The 18737-nt window shown below is 36.1% G+C and overlaps 1 protein-coding gene across 1 annotated transcript in view; it reads right to left on the reverse strand.

Annotated features, from left to right (window-relative positions):
• Positions 1-18737, reverse strand: part of Uggt2 (UDP-glucose glycoprotein glucosyltransferase 2) — a 175125-nt gene that overhangs the window by 52123 nt on the left and 104265 nt on the right. The window contains exons 26-28 of the mRNA XM_076872262.1: positions 17629-17708; positions 14022-14208; positions 9204-9362 (exon numbers count right to left, since the gene is read on the reverse strand). Coding sequence (XP_076728377.1) covers positions 9204-9362; positions 14022-14208; positions 17629-17708 — 426 coding nt within the window. The remainder of the gene's footprint in view (positions 1-9203; positions 9363-14021; positions 14209-17628; positions 17709-18737) is intronic.

Here is an 18737-nt window from a genome sequence, read left to right on the forward strand (position 1 = left end):
CCGGTTGGGGGAGGGGCAGAGCCGCCGGGTGCCTGCAAGGTAGGTGAAGCCGCAACCCACCAGCAGAACAGGCACAGCAATCCACAGAGCGGCAGAGCCACCCCCCGAGCCTACAAGGTAGGCAGACCTGCGACCCACCGGCAGGTCAGGCCCAAAAACCTGCAGAGGGACACAGCTGCCCAACGTGCCTGCTAGGTAGGCTGAACCATGACCACCAACAGAACAGGCCCAGCGGCCGGCCAGACACATCGCCCCGCCCCGGTTGGGGGAGGGGCAGAGCCACCGGGTGCCTGCAAGTTAGGCAGACCTGCGACTCACCAGGAGATCAGGCCCAGTGACCCGCGGAGCGGCAGAGCCACCCCTGCGCCTGCAAGGTAGGTGCACTTGCCACCAACCGGCAGGTCAGGCCCAGCAACTCTCGGAGGGACACAGATGCTCCATGAACATGCAAGGTAGGCGGAACCGTGACCACCGACAAAACAGGCCCAGTGGCCCGCCAGATACATCACCCCGGTTGGGGGAGGGGCAGAGCCGCCACAAGCGCCTTTTAGGTAGACAGACCTGCAACCGACAGACAGAACAGGCCTAGTGGCCAGCGGAGGGGCAAAGCCGCTGCTCACGCCTGCAAGGTAGGCGGACCCGTGACTACCGAAAGAACAGGCCCATCGAAAGTACAGGCACAGCGGCCTCCCGGCGTGGTAGGCACATTGCCTCAATTGAAGGAGGGGCAGAACCACCGCCAAAGCCTGCAAGGGAGACGTTGCAACTATACAAGAGCAATATAAATATATAGGGGGAAAAATCAATAACACAACAGTTTCACCAAGCAGAAAGAAACGCGATCAGTATGAAAAAAGAAGGAAAGAAAGGACCACAAGCAATGCAGGTCAATTCAACTTTAGAAGAGGTAATAGCTGCAGCAGATGGAATGTCAGATAAAGAATTCAGGATATACATGCTTCAGATGATCTGGAGTCTCAAGGAAGACATTAGACAGCAAAATCAGACAATGAAAGACCACTTCGACCACTTCGACAATGAATTACATAAACAAATCCAAGAAGCAAAAGATCAATTATACAGGGAGATAGAGGTTATAAAAAACAAACAAACAGAAATCCTGGAAATGCAGGAAACAATAAACCAACTTAAAAACTCAATTGAGAATACTACCAGCAGAGTAGAACACTTAGAAGATAGAACATCAGACAATGAAGACAAAGTATTTCAACTGGAGAAGAACATAGACAGCTCAGCAAAGCTGTTAAGAAACCATGAGCGGAACATTCAAGAAATATGGGATAACATAAAGAGACCAAACTTAAGAGTCATTGGGATACAGGAAGGTATTGAGGTCCAAACCAAAGGAATGAGCAATCTATTCAACGAAATAATACGAGAAAACTTCCCAGACTTGAAGAATGAGACAGAATCCCAAATCCTAGAAGCCTACAGGACGCCGAATGTGCAAAATCATAAGAGATCCACACCTAGACACATTATAATGAAGATGCCCAACATACAGAATAAGGAGAGAATTTTAAAAGCTACAAGAGAAAGGAAGCAGATTACATTTAGGGGTAAACCAATCAGGATAACAGCTGATCTTTCAACACAGACTCTGAAAGCTAGAAGATCCTGGAATAACATATTTCATACACTGAAAGAAAATGGGTTCCAACCAAGAATTGTGTATCCCGCGAAATTAAGCTTCAGGATGAAAGATGAAATTAAAACCTTCCATGATAAACAAAAGTTAAAAGAATTTGCAGCTAGAAAACCATCTTCAAAACATCCTCGGCAAAATATTACAGGAAGAGGAAATGGAAAATATCAATGAAAACCAACAGCGGGAGGTAGTAAACTAAAGGGGGGGAAAATAATCAAAGAGGAAAACAAACCATGTTTAGTAACATAAATAAACAAATATGGCTGGAAGAACAACCCATATCTCAATAATAAGCCTAAATGTTAATGGCTTAAACTCACCAATTAAGAGACACAGGCTAGTAGAATGGATCACAAAACAAGACCCAACAATATGCTGCCTTCAGGAGACGCATTTGATAGGAAAAGACATACATAGACTGAAGGTGAAAGGTTGGGAAAAATCATATCACTCATATGGACTTCGGAAACAAGCAGGAGTGTCCATACTCATATCAAATAAAATAGATTTCAAGCCAAAGTTAATCAAAAGGGATGAAGAGGGACACTACATACTTCTCAAGGGAACCATACACCAACAAGACATAACAATCATAAATATATATGCCCCAAACAATGGTGCAGCTATGTTCATCAAACAAATTCTTCTCAAGTTCAAGAGTCTAATAGACCACCATACAATAATCATGGGAGACTTCAACACACCTCTCTCACCACTGGACAGATCTTCCAAACAAAAGTTGAATAAGGAAACTATACAGCTCAATAACACAATTAATAACCTAGACTTAATTGACATATATAGAATATACCACCCAACATCAAGCAGTTACACTTTTTTCTCAGCAGCACATGGATCCTTCTCAAAAACAGATCATATATTATGTCACAGGGCAACTCTTAGACAATATAAAGGAGTAGAGATAATACCATGCATCTTATCTGATCATAATGGAATGAAATTGAAAATTAACGATAAAAGAAGTAAGGAAAAATCATGCATCACTTGGAGAATGAACAATAGGTTACTGAATGATCAATGGGTTATAGAAGACATCAAGGAGGAAATTAAAAAATTCTTAGAGATAAATGAAAACACAGACACAACATATCGGAATCTATGGGACACATTGAAAGCAGTTCTAAGAGGAAAATTTATTGCTTGGAGTTCATTCCTTAAAAAAAGAAAAAACCAACAAATAAATGATCTAATACTTCAACTCAAAATCCTAGAAAAAGAAGAGCAAAACAACAGCAAAAGAAGTAGAAGACAAGAAATAATTAAAATCAGAGCTGAAATTAATGAAATCGAAACGAAAGAAACAATAGAAAAAAATTGACAAAACTAAAAGTTGGTTCTTTGAAAAAATAAATAAAATCGACAGACCCTTAGCCACGCTAACGAAGAGAAGAAGAGAGAGAACTCAAATTACCAGCATACGGGATGAAAAAGGCAATATCACAACAGACACTTCAGAAATACAGAAGATTATCAGAAATTATTTTGAATCCTTATACTCCAACAAAATAGAAGATAGTGAAGGCATCGATAAATTTCTTAAGTCATATGATTTGCCCAGATTGAGTCAGGAGGATATTGACAACCTAAACAGACCAATATCAATTGAGGAAATAGAAGATACCATCAAAAGACTACCAACTAAGAAAAGCCCAGGACCGGATAAGTATACAGCAGAGTTTTACAAAACCTTTAAAGAGGAACTAATACCAATACTTTTCAAGCTATTTCAGGAAATAGAAAAAGAGGGAGAACTTCCAAATTCATTCTACGAGGCCAACATAACCCTGATTCCTAAACCAGACAAAGACACTTCGAAGAAAGAAAACTACAGACCAATATCTCTAATGAACCTAGATGCAAAAATCCTCAATAAACTTCTGGCGAACCGGATACAAAAACATATCAAAAAATTGTGCACCATGATCAGGTAGGATTTATCCCTGGGATGCAAGGTTGGTTCAATATACGGAAATCAATAAATGTTATTCACCACATCAATAGGCTTAAAAATAAGAACCATATGATCATCTCGATAGATGCGGAAAAAGCATTCGACAAAGTACAGCATCCCTTTATGTTCAAAACTCTAGAAAAACTAGGGATAACAGGAACATACCTCAATATTGTAAAAGGAATCTATGCTAAGCCTCAGGCTAGCATCATTCTGAATGGAGAAAAACTGAAGGCATTCCCTCTAAAATCTGGAACAAGACAGGGATGCCCTCTCTCACCACTTCTGTTCAACATAGTTCTTGAATTACTGGCCAGAGCAATTAGACAGATGAAAGAAATTAAAGGCATAAAAATAGGAAAAGAAGAACTCAAATTATCACTATTTGTAGATGACATGATTCTATACCTAGCAGACCCAAAAGGGTCTACAAAGAAACTATTAGAGCTAATAAATGAATTCAGCAAAGTGGCAGGCTATAAAATCAACACGCATAAATCAAAGGCATTCCTGTATATCAGCGACAAATCCTCTGAAATGGAAATGAGGACAACCACCCCATTCACAATATCCTCAAAAAAAATAAAATACTTGGGAATCAACCTAACAAAAGAGGTGAAAGACTTATACAATGAAAACTACAGAACCCTAAAGAGAGAAATAGAAGAAGATCTTAGAAGATGGAAAAATATACCCTGTTCATGGATAGGTAGAAGTAACATCATCAAAATGGCGATATTACCAAAAGTTCTCTATAGGTTTAATGCAATGCCAATCAAAATCCCAACGGCATTTCTTGTAGAAATAGAGAAAGCAATCATGAAATTCATATGGAAAATTAAAAGACCCAGAATAGCAAAAACAATGCTAAGCAGGAAGTGTGAATCAGGCGGTATAGCTATATCAGACTTCAAACTATACTACAGAGCAATAGTAACAAAAACAGCATGGTACTGGTACCAAAACAGGCGGGTGGACCAATGGTACAGAATAGAGGACCCAGAGACCAATCCACAAAAGTACAACTATCTTATATTCGATAAAGGGGCTAAAAGCATGCAATGGAAGAAGGATAGCATCTTCAACAAATGGTGTTGGGAAAACTGGAAATCCATTCGCAACAAAATGAAACTGAATCCCTTTCTCTCGCCATGCACAAAAGTTAACTCAAAGTGGATCAAGGAACTTGATATCAAATCAGAGAAATGGCGTTTGATAGAAGAAAAAGTTGGCTATGATCTACATACTGTGGGGTCGGGCTCCAAATTCCTCAATAGGACACCCATAGCACAACAGTTAATAACTAGAATCAACAAATGGGACTTACTCAAACTAAAAAGTTTTTTCTCAGCAAAAGAAACAATAAGAGAGGTAAATAGGGAGCCTACGTCCTGGGAACAAATCTTACTCCTCACACTTCAGACAGAGCCCTAATATCCAGAATATACAAAGAACTAAAAAAATTAGACAATGAGATAACGAATAACTCAATCAACAAATGGGCCAAGGACCTGAACAGACACTTCTCAGAGGAGGACATACAATCAATCAACAAGTACATGAAAAAATGCTCACCATTTCTAGCAGTCAGAGAAATGCAAATCAAAACCACCCTAAGATACCATCTCACTCCAGTAAGATTGGCAGCCATTAGGAAGTCAAACAGCAACAAGTGCTGGCGAGGATGTGGGGAAAAGGGTACTCTTGTACATTGCTGGTGGGACTGCAAATTGGTGCGGCCAATTTGGAAAGCAGTATGGAGATTTCTTGGAAAGCTCGGAATGGAACCACCATTTGATCCAGCTATTCCCCTACTCGGTCTGTTCCCTAAAGACCTAAAAAGAGCACACTATAGGGACACTGCTACATCCATGTTCATAGCAGCACAATTCACAATAGCAATACTGTGGAACCAACCTAGATGCCCTTCAATAGACGAATGGATAAAAAAATGTGGCATTTATACACAATGGAGTATTACTCTGCATTAAAAAATGACAAAATCATAGAATTTGGAGGGAAATGGATGGCATTAGAGCAGATTATGCTAAGTGAAGCTAGCCAATCCCTTAAAAACAAATGCCAAATGTCTTCTTTGATATAAGGAGAGTAACAAAGAACAGAGTAGGGACGAAGAGCATGAGAAGAAGATTAACATTAAACAGGGATGAGAGGTGGGAGGGAAAGGGAGAGAGAAGGGAAATTGCATGTAAATGGAAGGAGACCCTCAGGGGTATACAAAATTACATACAAGAGGAAGTGAGGGGAAAGGAGGAAAAATATAAGGGGGAGAAATGAACTACAGTAGAGGGGGTAGAGAGAGAAGAGGGGAGGGGAGGGGGGAGGGGGGATAGTAGAGGATAGGAAAGGCAGCAGAATACAACAGACACCAGAATGGCAATATGTAAATCAATGGTTCTGCAACTGATGTGATTCTGCAATCTGTATATGGGGTAAAAATGGGAGCTCATATCCCACTTGAATCAAAGTGTGAAATACGATATATCAAGAACTATGTAATGTTTTGAACAACTACAATAAAAATTAATTAAAAAAAAAAGAGAAAAAGAGAAAAAAATACAAAATTACTAAAATTCACAATGGAAAAAAAATCATGATGGACGCTACTGAAAATCTATACTCCAACAAAACAGAAAATAATGAAGACATCAACAAATTCTAGAGACATACAATCTATCCAAATTGAATCAGGAGGACATAAAAAATTTAGACAGATTAATTTCAAGCAATGAAGTTGAACTTACCATCAAAAGTCTACCAAGAAAGAAAAGCTCAGGACCAGACAGATTCTTAGCCAAGTTCTATGAGACCTTCAAAGAGGAACTTACACCAATACTCCTCAAAATTTTCCATGAAAAAGAAAAGGAGAGAACCCTTTCAAACTCATTCTATGAAACTAGTGTCACCTTGATGCCAAAATCAAAGACACATTAAGGAAGAAATTTCAGACCAATACCCGTGATGAAAACAGATGTAAAAATTCTTAATACTGGCAAATCACATTACAAAAACATATTAAAAAGATAGTGCACCATGATCTAGTGGGGTTCATCCCAGGGATGCAAACTTGGTTTGACATACAGATATCAATAAACATAATTCAACACATCAACAGACTTAAAGACAAGAATCACATAATTATTTCAATAGATGCAGAAAAAGCTATTTGACAAAGATACAGCACTCCTTCATGTTCAAAACACTAGAAAAACTAGGAATAGTAGGAACATACCTTACATTGTGAAAGTTATATACATATGTTAAACTTGGGGCCAAAATAATTGTAAATGGAGAAAAATCAAACAAGACAGTGATACCCTTTTTCACCACTTCGATTCAACATAGTCCTTGAAACACTAGCCAGAGCAATTAGGCAAAAGACAGAAATTAAAGGAATGAGAATAGGAAAAGAACAGCTCAAAGTATCCATATTTGCCAATGGCATGAGTCTATATTTAGAAGACCCAAAAAACTCCACCAGAAGCTTCTAGAACTCATCAACAAATTCAGCAGTGTACCAGGATATAAAATTAACACAATTGCATTCTTGTACACCAATGATGAATCAGCTGAAAGAGAAATTAGGAAAACTATCCCATTCACAATAGCCTCAACAAGACAAAAGAAAAACTTGGGAATTAATCTAGCAAAAGAGGTGAAAGACCTCTACAGTGAAAACTACAGAACACTAAAGAAAGAAATTGAAGACCTCAAAAGATAAAAAGTTCCATGTTCTTGGATATAGAAATAATATTGTGAAATGGCCATACTACCAAAAGTGCTATACAAATTTAATGCAATCCTATTAAAATGCCAAGATTTTCTTCATAGGAATAGAAAAAGCACTCATGAATTTCATTTGGAAAAATAAGAGGCCCAGAAGAGCCAAAGCAATCCTTAGAAATAAAAGTGAAACAGGAGGCATCATAATTCCAGATATTAAATTATACTACAGGACTACAGTAACAAAACCAGCATGGTTTTGGCACAAAAACAGGTATGAAGACCAATGCAACCAAACAGAAGACAGGTGAACCCACATACATATAGTTATCTCACACTAGACAAAGGCATCATAAATATACATTGGAGAAAAGAGAGCCTCTTCAACAAATGGTGCTGGGAAAACTAGAAATCCATATATAGTAGAATGAAATTGAACCCCTATCTCTCACTCTGCACAAAAATCAACTCCAAGTGGATAAAGGACCTACGCATTAGACCAGAAACCCTGAGCCTACTAGAAGAAATTGTAGGCCCAAATCTCTACCCTGTCAGCTTAGGAACCAACTTCTTCAACAAGACTACTTAAGTGCAAGAAGGAAATTCAAGAATCAATAGATGGAATAGTATGAAAATAAAAAGCTTCTTCACAGCAAACAAAACAATGAAGAACATGAAAGGAAAACCTTTTCCACCTGTCCCTCAGATCATTAATCTCCAGGACACACAAAGAACTTAAGATACTTCACACACACAAAAAGAAATAACCCAACGATAAATGGGTAAAGGAACTGAACAGGCACTTCACAGAAGAAATAAGAATGGTCAACAAATATATGAAAAAATATTCAACATCTCTAGCAATTAGAGAAATGCAAATTAAAACTATAGTGAGATTTCATCTCACTCCAATTAGAATGGCAATTATTAAGAATTCAGGTAACAATAAATGTTGGCAAGGATGTAAGGAAAAAGGTTCACTCATATGTTACTATTGGGAATGCAAACTTGTTGAACCACTATGGAAAGGAGCATGGAGATTCCTCAGAAAACTTGGATAGAACCACCATTTGACCCAGTTATCCCACTCCTCGGTATATCCCCAAAGGATTTAACACTGGTATACTACAGTGACACAGCCACATCAATGTTTACAGTAGCTCAATTCATAATAGAATCAATGGAACCAATCAAGGTGCCCTTCTACAGATGAATGGATTAAGAAAATACAGTATGTATATACAATGGAATATTACTCATCCATGAAGAACGGAAATTATGGCATTGGCTGGTGAATTGATGGAACCAGATATTATCATGCTAAATGAAGTCAATCCAAAAATACAAAGGCCAAATGTTTTGATATGTGGATGCTGACACACTGTATGCGGGGAGGAGATAAGAATAGAAGTTCACTGGATCAAACAAAGGGAAATGAAAGGAAGGGAGGAGAGATTTGGGGAATAGGAAAAACAGTACAATGAATCAGACATAACTTTCCAATGTACATATATAAATACACAATCAGTGCAACTTTACATCACATACAACCACAAAAATGGAATCCTAATAAGTTATACTCCATGTGTATTTCAAAATACAGTCTACTGTCATGTATATCTAAAAAGAACAAAAAAAAGCCTATTCTAAAAGTATGATTTTTTTCCTTTTTAGTTAATTATCTTATTCAAGCTCACCTAGCACGTGTGAGGCCCTGGGTTTAGTCTCCTAGTTTCACTTAGCTAGTAGGAATACTTGGGAGAATTTCACCAAAACATTCAGTTAAATATCATCAATTTAGCTATTTAGGATACTTACAAGATTGGCCATCACTATTGTATCAACCACAACAGGTTTATTTTTTGTGCCTAGTGTAAACTGCAGACCCCGAGGAGGTTGTTCGGTTGTTGCATCAAAACAATGTCCTTCAAGTAGTAGATATTCCAGTTCATATTCTGCTCTAACAGCTCCCTCAATCTGTGAAGGCAGCATAACATTGTTTTTGGTATTAGCAATCCTAATACAAATTTAATAATTTAATAATGTGATTGTTTTAATATTAACCAATTTATTTCAGTAGGTCAATTAAGTTTGCATTTTCTACATGAGTAAACTGCTTAGCTAAATCAATTTCTTCAAGACAAAAACTCATGATGAATACTTTTTTCTAGTATATTGGATTTCCCCAATCTCATGACATATGCAGCAATATCACCAAGTGGAACAGATGCTGGGCATGGAGTGGCATTCTATAACTTGTAGTGAAAGGATCTTTTAAAATTAGATTTAGATGGGATAGTCTTTAAAGAAAAATCTTCAGTTTGCTGTTGCTCTGGGGCACTCATTTCAAATTGGGCAAAAAGCCAATATAACATCTGTTGGGTTTCTTATAATTTTTTCTCTCAGTTCTGGCGACTGAACCCAGGGTGTCTGACCCAAGTTAAATCCCCATAAGAAACACGTTATTTCTCTTTTTGAGATGGGATATAAGTTGCCCATGCTGGCCTCGAATTTGCCATTCTTCTGCCTCTCTCTCCCAGGTAGCTGGAATGATAGGTGTATATCAACACACCTGGCAGTTTTCTTTTAATGAAAAAAAAAGTTAAGATTAATCTTCCAATTTTGAAAGTAAAACAGTGGCAAAATAGAAAGCACCTACAGACTAAATATTTGTGTAAGCATAAACACATTGATTTTTCTTTTTTCCATAATTTATTTCCCAAGAAAGTGCCACTTGCATTTTCATTAAACATGGGTTTCTCAGAATGTGTCCCTGTCCTCCATAAAAATCTTATTTTTGAGACAGGATCTTAATATATTGCTCAGGATAGCCATGAACGCAGTTTTCTTGCCTCCACCTCCCAAGGACCTGAGACTACAGATGTGACCTACCATGCTCAGCCTTCACAAACATCTTTTTATATGGCTGTACATTCCAACTGTTTCCAGATTTTTTTTTTGTATTACAAATATTATAATAGTTCAGGGATAAAGCTTTTCTCTAGTTCATATAAACATAACCAAATATGAAAATAAATCAATGGTAATTTTGACATTTTGGGAATTGTTACAATAATAAATGATATTATTAGTGTGATTTTATTTTAACATGAGGTTTTTGCATTATTTTTAGTCTATTTAGGATGAAATATTTAGAAATACTCTATGTTGTATAGATGTTTTTCCTTGAATTATCTCCAGAAATAGAGTATTTATGCATCACATTTAAGCCTGTCATAATTTTACTGATTTAATAACTTCTTTGAAAACAATATTTGTTTCAAAACTTTAGATTTTAAAAGTTTTTAATTATTACTATCCTATTGACAAACTTCATATACTTAAACTGTATCCAGAATCCTTATAGCAATTTGCTTAAATGGAAATATTTCCATGGGAAAGACTTAGCATAAAGAAAATGGTATTTAAGAAAGAGATTGTAGAGATAATCTAGTTCAACTCTCTCATTATAGATAAGGAATCAGTTAACCAGTTTGACTAATTCTTTTTCAATTTATATTAATATGAAAATTTCTCATTCCTACAGGTTTACAAAAGATTTAATTCTGTTAACTTATTCAAACTACAATACCAAAATACCCAATTCCTTTTTTTTTTTTTTTTTTGGTCTTAACGATGTTTATTTAAGCAAGAGTGACTATTATAGTAATTATTTTATTAGTTCTTTTTAGTTATACATGACAGTAGAATCCATTTTGATAGATATATGCCATGCTTGTATAATTCTAATTAGGACTCTATTCTTGTGGGTGGGCATGATGGTGGGCTTCATTTTCATATGTATACATAGGAAAAGTATGTTAGATTTATTCTACTGTCTTTCCTATTCCTGTGTCTAATTATTGAACTTCTCTTCTTCCCCTCCCCTCCTTTATTGTGCTTTAGCTTCCACATATGAGTGAAAACATTCAACCTTTGTTTTTTTTGGATTGGCTTATTTCACATAGCATGAGTCTCCAGATCCATCCATTTACTGACAAACGTCAAAGTCATTCTTCTTTGTGGTTGAGTAATATTCCATTGTGTATATGTAACACAATTTCTTTATCCATTCATCTGTTGATGGGCCAAGTTAAATCCCCATAAGAAATACGTTATTTCTCTTTTTGAGATGGGATATAAGTTGCCCTCTATAGCTAGCTATTGTGAATTGTGCTACTGTAGACATTGATGTGGCTATGCATTGTAGTACACCGATGCATATTCTTTGGATATTTGCCAAGGAGTGGAATAACTGGTTCAAATAGTGGTTCCATTTCTAGTTTTTTGAGGAATCTCCATATTGCTTTCTAGTCACCAATTCCTTCTTAAAAGAGGTCTTTCAAGTGAGTAAGTGTGACTGTTCACTTTTAGCTTTCCTGTAACCACTTCCTTCTCCTTTAATTATGGTATTAATACTGGTTGTGCAATAAAGTCTTAGTAGGACTTCATTCATGTGATTGTAACTACAAAGAGAATTTTTCTGGATCAATTTATTTTCCAGGCACTTATGAAATATTTGGAAACTGGATGTTGTATGCAATATTTGTGTAAGCTAGTGCATAAAACAAATCTCTCATGTTATTCTCATTCTTGCCAGAATGTACTTGATTACAATAATATCTGCAGTTATTCTAGAAAAATGTAAGTATAGAAAAGAAGAGCTTGAAGAGGCAGTAAACCTTTATGGATGCTAGAATTTCTAATTCCCTTCTTTATATTCACCTAAACTATGAAGATACAGGGAATTTTTGTTTATTTCACTCTTTTAACTTTAAAGACACTACTCATTGAACAGCTTCTAAAATGACAGCATGGGATTTGCCACTACAAGTGTTTAGCTAACTTCTGTTATTTCACAGCTGCTGAGACTCACCAGTAAGCTCCACTTTCTTTTCTAACTTTACTATTTCTCTGCCACAAACTTCAAACTTCTCCCTAACGTTTGGTTAGCATCTGAAGTTATTTTACCAATACATATTGTTGTACTGTCTTCACAAAGATTCCAACTGACTGTTAGGAGATCTGACTGATCAGGCTGGGGTTGCGGCTCAGTGGTAGAACACTTGCCTAGCATGTGCAAGGCCTGGGATTTGATCCTCAGCACCACATAAAAATAAATAAATAAAATAAAGGTATTGTGTCCAACTACAACTAAAAAATAAATACTAAAAAATAAAAGAGACCTGACTGATCATGGAGAAAAACAGATATTTTTTGTCTTTTTTTTTTCCTTGCAAAGTTCATTTCTGATCTTTTCCTCATAGATTTTATTATTTTCCTAATCTTTTCTAATCTTTCTAGATTTGAAGGACTGATTTCAGATGGTGGCTATGACTCAGCTTTAGGTTATTTTTTGAGTGGATCAGAGTGGGGGTATTAGAGAGAATGTTACAGGACAATCATTAGAATCCCACAGAATCTACTCATGAAAAAATCAAAAGAAATTTGCTTAAGGCACAAAGTAACAACTGAGAAGCATAATAAATATTATGAGCAATCTTAACTAAATCATCACAGCACCTGGAAACAGGTCTGAGGGAAGACAATGAGAAGGAAGCATTTCTCCTCAGTTTCTGTGTATCAACATTAGTTAAGCTGTCCTAAAAATTTTTCTGTGGTTTTGGAATCCCCTCATTCTGTATTCAATGTTTTGAATGATTTGGTGTATTTTAAAATATTCTTTTTCATGTTATATATGAGTGACAATAGATGAGGAAGAGAAATTTCAATATTTATTAAACTAAGGTCACGCTGGAGGTGACCTTATGGTTTGGAATCAAGGTGTCCCCAAAAAGCTCATGTGTGACAATGCAGGAAGTTCAGAGTGAAATGATTGGGTTATGAGAGCCTTAACCTAGTCACAGCATTAATCCCCTGATAGGGATTAACTGGATGATAACTGTAGGCAGACAGGGTGTTGTTGGAGGAGGTGGGTCTTTGGGGCTGTGCCTTTGGGGTATATATTTTGTCCTTGGAGAATGGAGCTCTCTCTGCTTTTTGGTTGCTATGTCCCCAGCTGCTTTCCTCTGCCACACCCTTTTGTCATAATGTTCCATCTCACCTTGGGTCCCGAGGAATAAAGTCAGCCATGCATGAACTGAAACCTCTGAGACTGTGAACCCCAAATTAACTTTTCATCTTCCTTCCTGTCAGGTCTTTTGGTCATAGCAACACAAAGCTGACTAAAACAGATGGGAAGCAGGTGTAGTCAGCCTGCAATAAATTTTATTTCCTGCTTTTTACCCTAATCTAGAAAGGACTGCTTTCTGTGGCTGTGAACCATGAGTAACAAAAAGTTTTGAATGAGAATCCTTCTTGAAGTTAAAAACTAAACTTGAAGACAAAAATAGGTAATTCACAGTGTCCTCTTAAGTTCCTGTGCGTTCATCTTAGCATAGTCTTTGTGTGCTAGTGGTATATGAGACAATTAAAAAGGTGAAGGCACCTAGGAACCTGGAAAATGAGAAAGGCTGAATTTGGAAGTTAAGAGATGTTAAAGAATAAGAGCTAGAATCACAAAGAACATGCTGGTGAGCATCTGTGTAGTATAATATTTCACTTGCCACAACTGTAATACTACTAAGAACTCATTTTATTCCTCTCTCTTTAGATGATTTTGCATTAATAACTTACATCTTTAAGGTGAATATTGTCAAGGTCACAGTTGCTATGTACTGTTTCAACCAACCAGCTTTCTGGAGTAATCATGTTGAGGGTCAGAAGAGGTGATTCAGGGATGTCCAGGAATTTTGCCACTGGTCCAAAAGGGCTACCATTAGCACCTGACATCAGTTCTGGTTCCAGGACAAAACGGTAAAAGCTATTAATAAAACATAAAATTACTGTGACCAAAATTGAAATTATTATTCTAAAATACTTTAAAATTAAAAATGACTTAATAAACAAAATTAAAGTCTTAAATCAAAAAGGTTAAATATGCCCTGTTTATTAATGTTTATAAAGAGTAGACAATTACTTTCAGTACTGTTATTTATAAGACTATTACATTATAATATATAACCTTATTTTCTCTTAATGAACATGATTTGAGTCTCTTTAAGATATATTGACTAATGCAATTTATAATCTAATTGACTCACTGGTCCTTCTTCACATTTGACCATGGTCTATTTTTTTGGCTATTAATTCTTAGCACTCCTAATAATATGAAGAGAAATGATACCCAGGAAACAAGTAAAATTCAAGAAGTAGTTTTGGTACCAATTTAAAAGTTGAATTAAAAACAAACAGGACTGAGTTAAATGCAGCTGTTTAGTACAGCTTTTAGACATAGTTGCAGTTTCATTGTATTTTAGCATCATTATCACGTACAATTAAGAATTAGTTACAGGTAAAAAATAGCTAAAGACTGCAATCAAGAGTGTCAGCTATGCTGTTGGAGCGAGGATGTACTACTACTAGGCTTTGTCCCTGTTGTGCTGCAGGGAGGAGGGTTGCATTTCTTGTTTGTGGTTGGCTGGAGACTGCTCACAGGTTCTTATTACAAGGACATCTTCACAATGCCTCACAGAGAAACACGCAAGAAGAACCAGAAAGAGAGAGAGAGCCAGAGAGAGAGCCAGAGAGAGAGAGAGAGAGAGAGACAGAGAGAGACAGAGAGACAGAGACACACACACACACACCATGCACGCACTAGCAAGACACAAGTCACCCAGTCTTACAAAGTACACAAGAAACACGCTATCATTTTTGCTATATTTTGTTCAGAAGAATCAGTCTAGCCCTCACTCCAGAAGAATCAATACAGCGTGAATCCAGGTGATGGTGATCATTGGAAGCCATGTCATAGAAGTAGGCCCATATTTAAAACAAAGAGAGAGATTAAGTGGAGACACAGGAAAGAGTACAGTCGTGAAATAAATGATACAAAACAAGTACTCAGTACTGTCAAATGCAGCAGAAATGCCAAGGAAGAAGTACCCCATGCATGCTGCAAACATTATTTTGTGTGTGTGTGTGATTCAGTAAAAACAATTGCAGTGGCAAAGAAGTAGTTCAAAGCCGAACTGCAGTGGAAGTATGTTAATGACAGAACACAGAATACAACTATTCTTTGAAGAGGCTTAGATGAGAAAGAGGAAGAAAGCGGGGGAAAATGGAGGGGAGATAGAAAAGCTGATCTGTATAGGTGAAGAAATTAAGGGAGCAAATTTTATAAAATTGAATAATTTTAAGGACTAAAGTAAAAGGTTAATAGGTTAAAGATACAGAACAGAGTGAGTATGTGATACAACAAGGATCAAGAGCAAACAGGGGGGCTGGAGATGTGGCTTAAGTGGTAATGCACTCGCCTGGCATGCGCCGGGTGCTGGGTTCGATCCTCAGCACCACAAAAAATAAAATAAGGGCTGGGGATGTGGCTCAAGCGGTAGTGCGCTCGCCTGGCATGCGTGCGGCCCGGGTTGGATCCTCAGCACCACATACAAACAAAGAAGTTGTCTGCCGAGAACTAAAAAAAAATAAATATTAAAAAAATTCTCTCTCTCTCCCTCTCTCTTTAAAAAAATAAAATAAAATAAAGATGTTGTGTCCACCGAAAACTGAAAAATAAATATTAAAAAATATTCTCTCTTTCTCCCCCTCTCCTCCTCTCTTAAAAAAAAAAAAAAAAAAAAAAGCAAACAGGGAACCGTGGAATAAAAACAGGGAGTGGATATTCACCTTAATGAAGGAAACAGATATAGCACTCCTCCCCCGCAACCCAGGAAGGCTGCGGAGGCACAGGAGGTACAGTAGGCAGCTGAGGGAATTCCTGCTCATTAGCGCTCTCACCTCTGAGAAGAATGAGATGGCATTTGCTCAAAGGAAAGGACTGGGAATATACATGTAAGCCAGTTTGCTTGACACATAATTCTAAGTAAAAGTCTGTTGAACTTGTAGTTTAAAAATGATACCTTAACTGTATGCTCTCTACCTAGTACTTTAGGTGTTACTTCACTTACAAAGGTCAAGTTCTTTCTTTTCCCCTCAACAGAATGTTTGTTTATAAAGCCAACATTCCATTCTTTATTATATGTCCAAAGCTTTATGGTGATACTTTAAAGAGGATCCTCATTCCTGTGAATAAAAATGCTATACTCATGGAATTAACAGACCTATCAATTAGAGTCTAAAAAATTTACAGCTTTTATTCAGAAACACAAAAGATAAATAAGAACAGAATGAGCTATAAAGTCAAATAATTGTGTGTGGGGGGTGGAAATCAATGAATAAACCCTAAACTTCCATTTTCCTCATCTTCTATTTTATTGCTTTCAAAGTAAAAACAAAACCAAACAAAAACAAACCCATACAACATACCATGATCAAAATGTCCACTCAAGACAATAATGTGTTATAACAAATATAATTATATGTATTATAACAAATACAATTTGACAGGTAAACAAGGGAATAACTCAATCCTGTGTATGCATTTATTTTTTGCTTAGAGTTATATAATTAAATGAAGGGAAAAGTACATTAGCAAACTTTTCAAAGCTAGTTGAATAGTGCTTATCTTTTTTTCTGCTCAATGACATTTTAAAGATACTAAATATTCCTACTAGTAAGTGGCTTATAATGATAGTAATTCTGATTCAGAAAAATGAAGGATATATTTTTGTCCCTTCTTGAGAGAGAGATTATTTCAACACAAAAGTATAAAGAATATTTGTGTATAATGAAAAACAGTTCCTGCACCATTGATAAGATTATTCTAAACTACTTTCATCTTAACCCCCAAATAGTAAATGTAATGACATAAGAGATTATTTTGAAATTGAATCTGAATAAATAAATAAAAAATGAATGAATTCACCTTACTTCCCACTGAAATTTTTTTAACCTTTTAATTTATTTATTATATGCAGTGCTGAGGATCAAACCCAGTAACTCACACATGCTAGGCAAGCACTCAACCACTGAGCTACAACCTCAGCGCCCCGCTGAAATATTTCTAAATGGGTATTCCTAGATCAGATTTCTAAAAATACCTATGGATAAATATACATCCATATAAATTCTGCAATAAGATAGAATATATTTATTGAGTTATGTTACTTTACTTTTATATAAGTTTTATTTCAATTAAGGGGAATAAACTGTCTGACTTTCTAATCCATATCAGTGAAGCATCTAAGGAAGAAAAAACAAAACAGGTCCAGTAAACATTAACCTGCTTTTCTCTTTTTAGTATTTGCAAATCTTTCAAAATAAAATTATGTTCATTCTGACTCACCTCTCTATAGGGGCTTCTGAAAGCTTACCCCTGCAGTTCATCAACAGCTTTATCTTCATATTTATAATCTTGCCAAGTACCTATTTAAAAAATTCCCATATTTTATTTTAAATAATATTAATAGCTAACATTCAATGAGTATGTACTATGTACCAGGCACTGTATTAACACTCTATTTATTTCATATTATCCTCATAACACCTGTACATTTAACACTTACATTTGAGGAAGAGAGAAACTAAATACTTTGTTGAAGATGAGAGTAAGTCATGGCAGAGGTAAGATTTGAACTCAACTGATTTCTTTACCCCAGGGTTAAGCCACTTGCCTTTTGTCTCAAGTAACTTTCTTTCACAGTATCTAAATTTTCTTAGTATTGAAGAATAAGTAAAATAATTACTATAACTTTGACATGCAAACATCAAGTAGTAACTTCAAAACATTGGCCAGGGTACCCTGATTCTTTTGAAATTTCACTCTACATTTTAAAAGATGTAGGAAGTTCTATACACACAAAATACTCTATTTAATTTCCCTGAAATAAGATACAAATTATTTTAAAAATCCCATTCCTACATGAAGAAATAAAAGCACTGAAGACTTGAAAGCTCTTAGACAATGAAGGATAAGAAGCAAAAAAAATACACACCAATAACCAGATGTATATAACAGAAAGGATACAGGTTTGATACTAAACTAGATCTATGGATTAAAGGATTTAAGAGCTTAATTTGAATTAATTCCCATTCTTTTGTTCCTAGAATATGCTATTATCACCAACAATGTAAACTGGAGTGTCATTTCACATTTTATATCTGTATAATTCTATATTTCTTATTCCTAAATTCTACCTTCACATAAAACATTTCAAATGTAAATAATCTTTATTTCTGAAAAAATGACCCATATTCCTCAAGAATGTGGAATGTGTACACTAAAAAGCATCTTTACAGATGACTACTGATGGCTGCTTTCTTAAGAATAATCTTTATAGTATATCTCAAGAGTAAAAATTGGCAGGTATACAAATGCTAAAACAACAGGGAAATCAGGGATTAAGTTTGCTCTATTCATATACTGAACAGTCTTTCCAAAATTGTCTACAATTT

Source organism: Callospermophilus lateralis, chromosome 12 (genome assembly GCF_048772815.1).
Source record: "Callospermophilus lateralis isolate mCalLat2 chromosome 12, mCalLat2.hap1, whole genome shotgun sequence".
NCBI lineage: Eukaryota > Metazoa > Chordata > Mammalia > Rodentia > Sciuridae > Callospermophilus > Callospermophilus lateralis.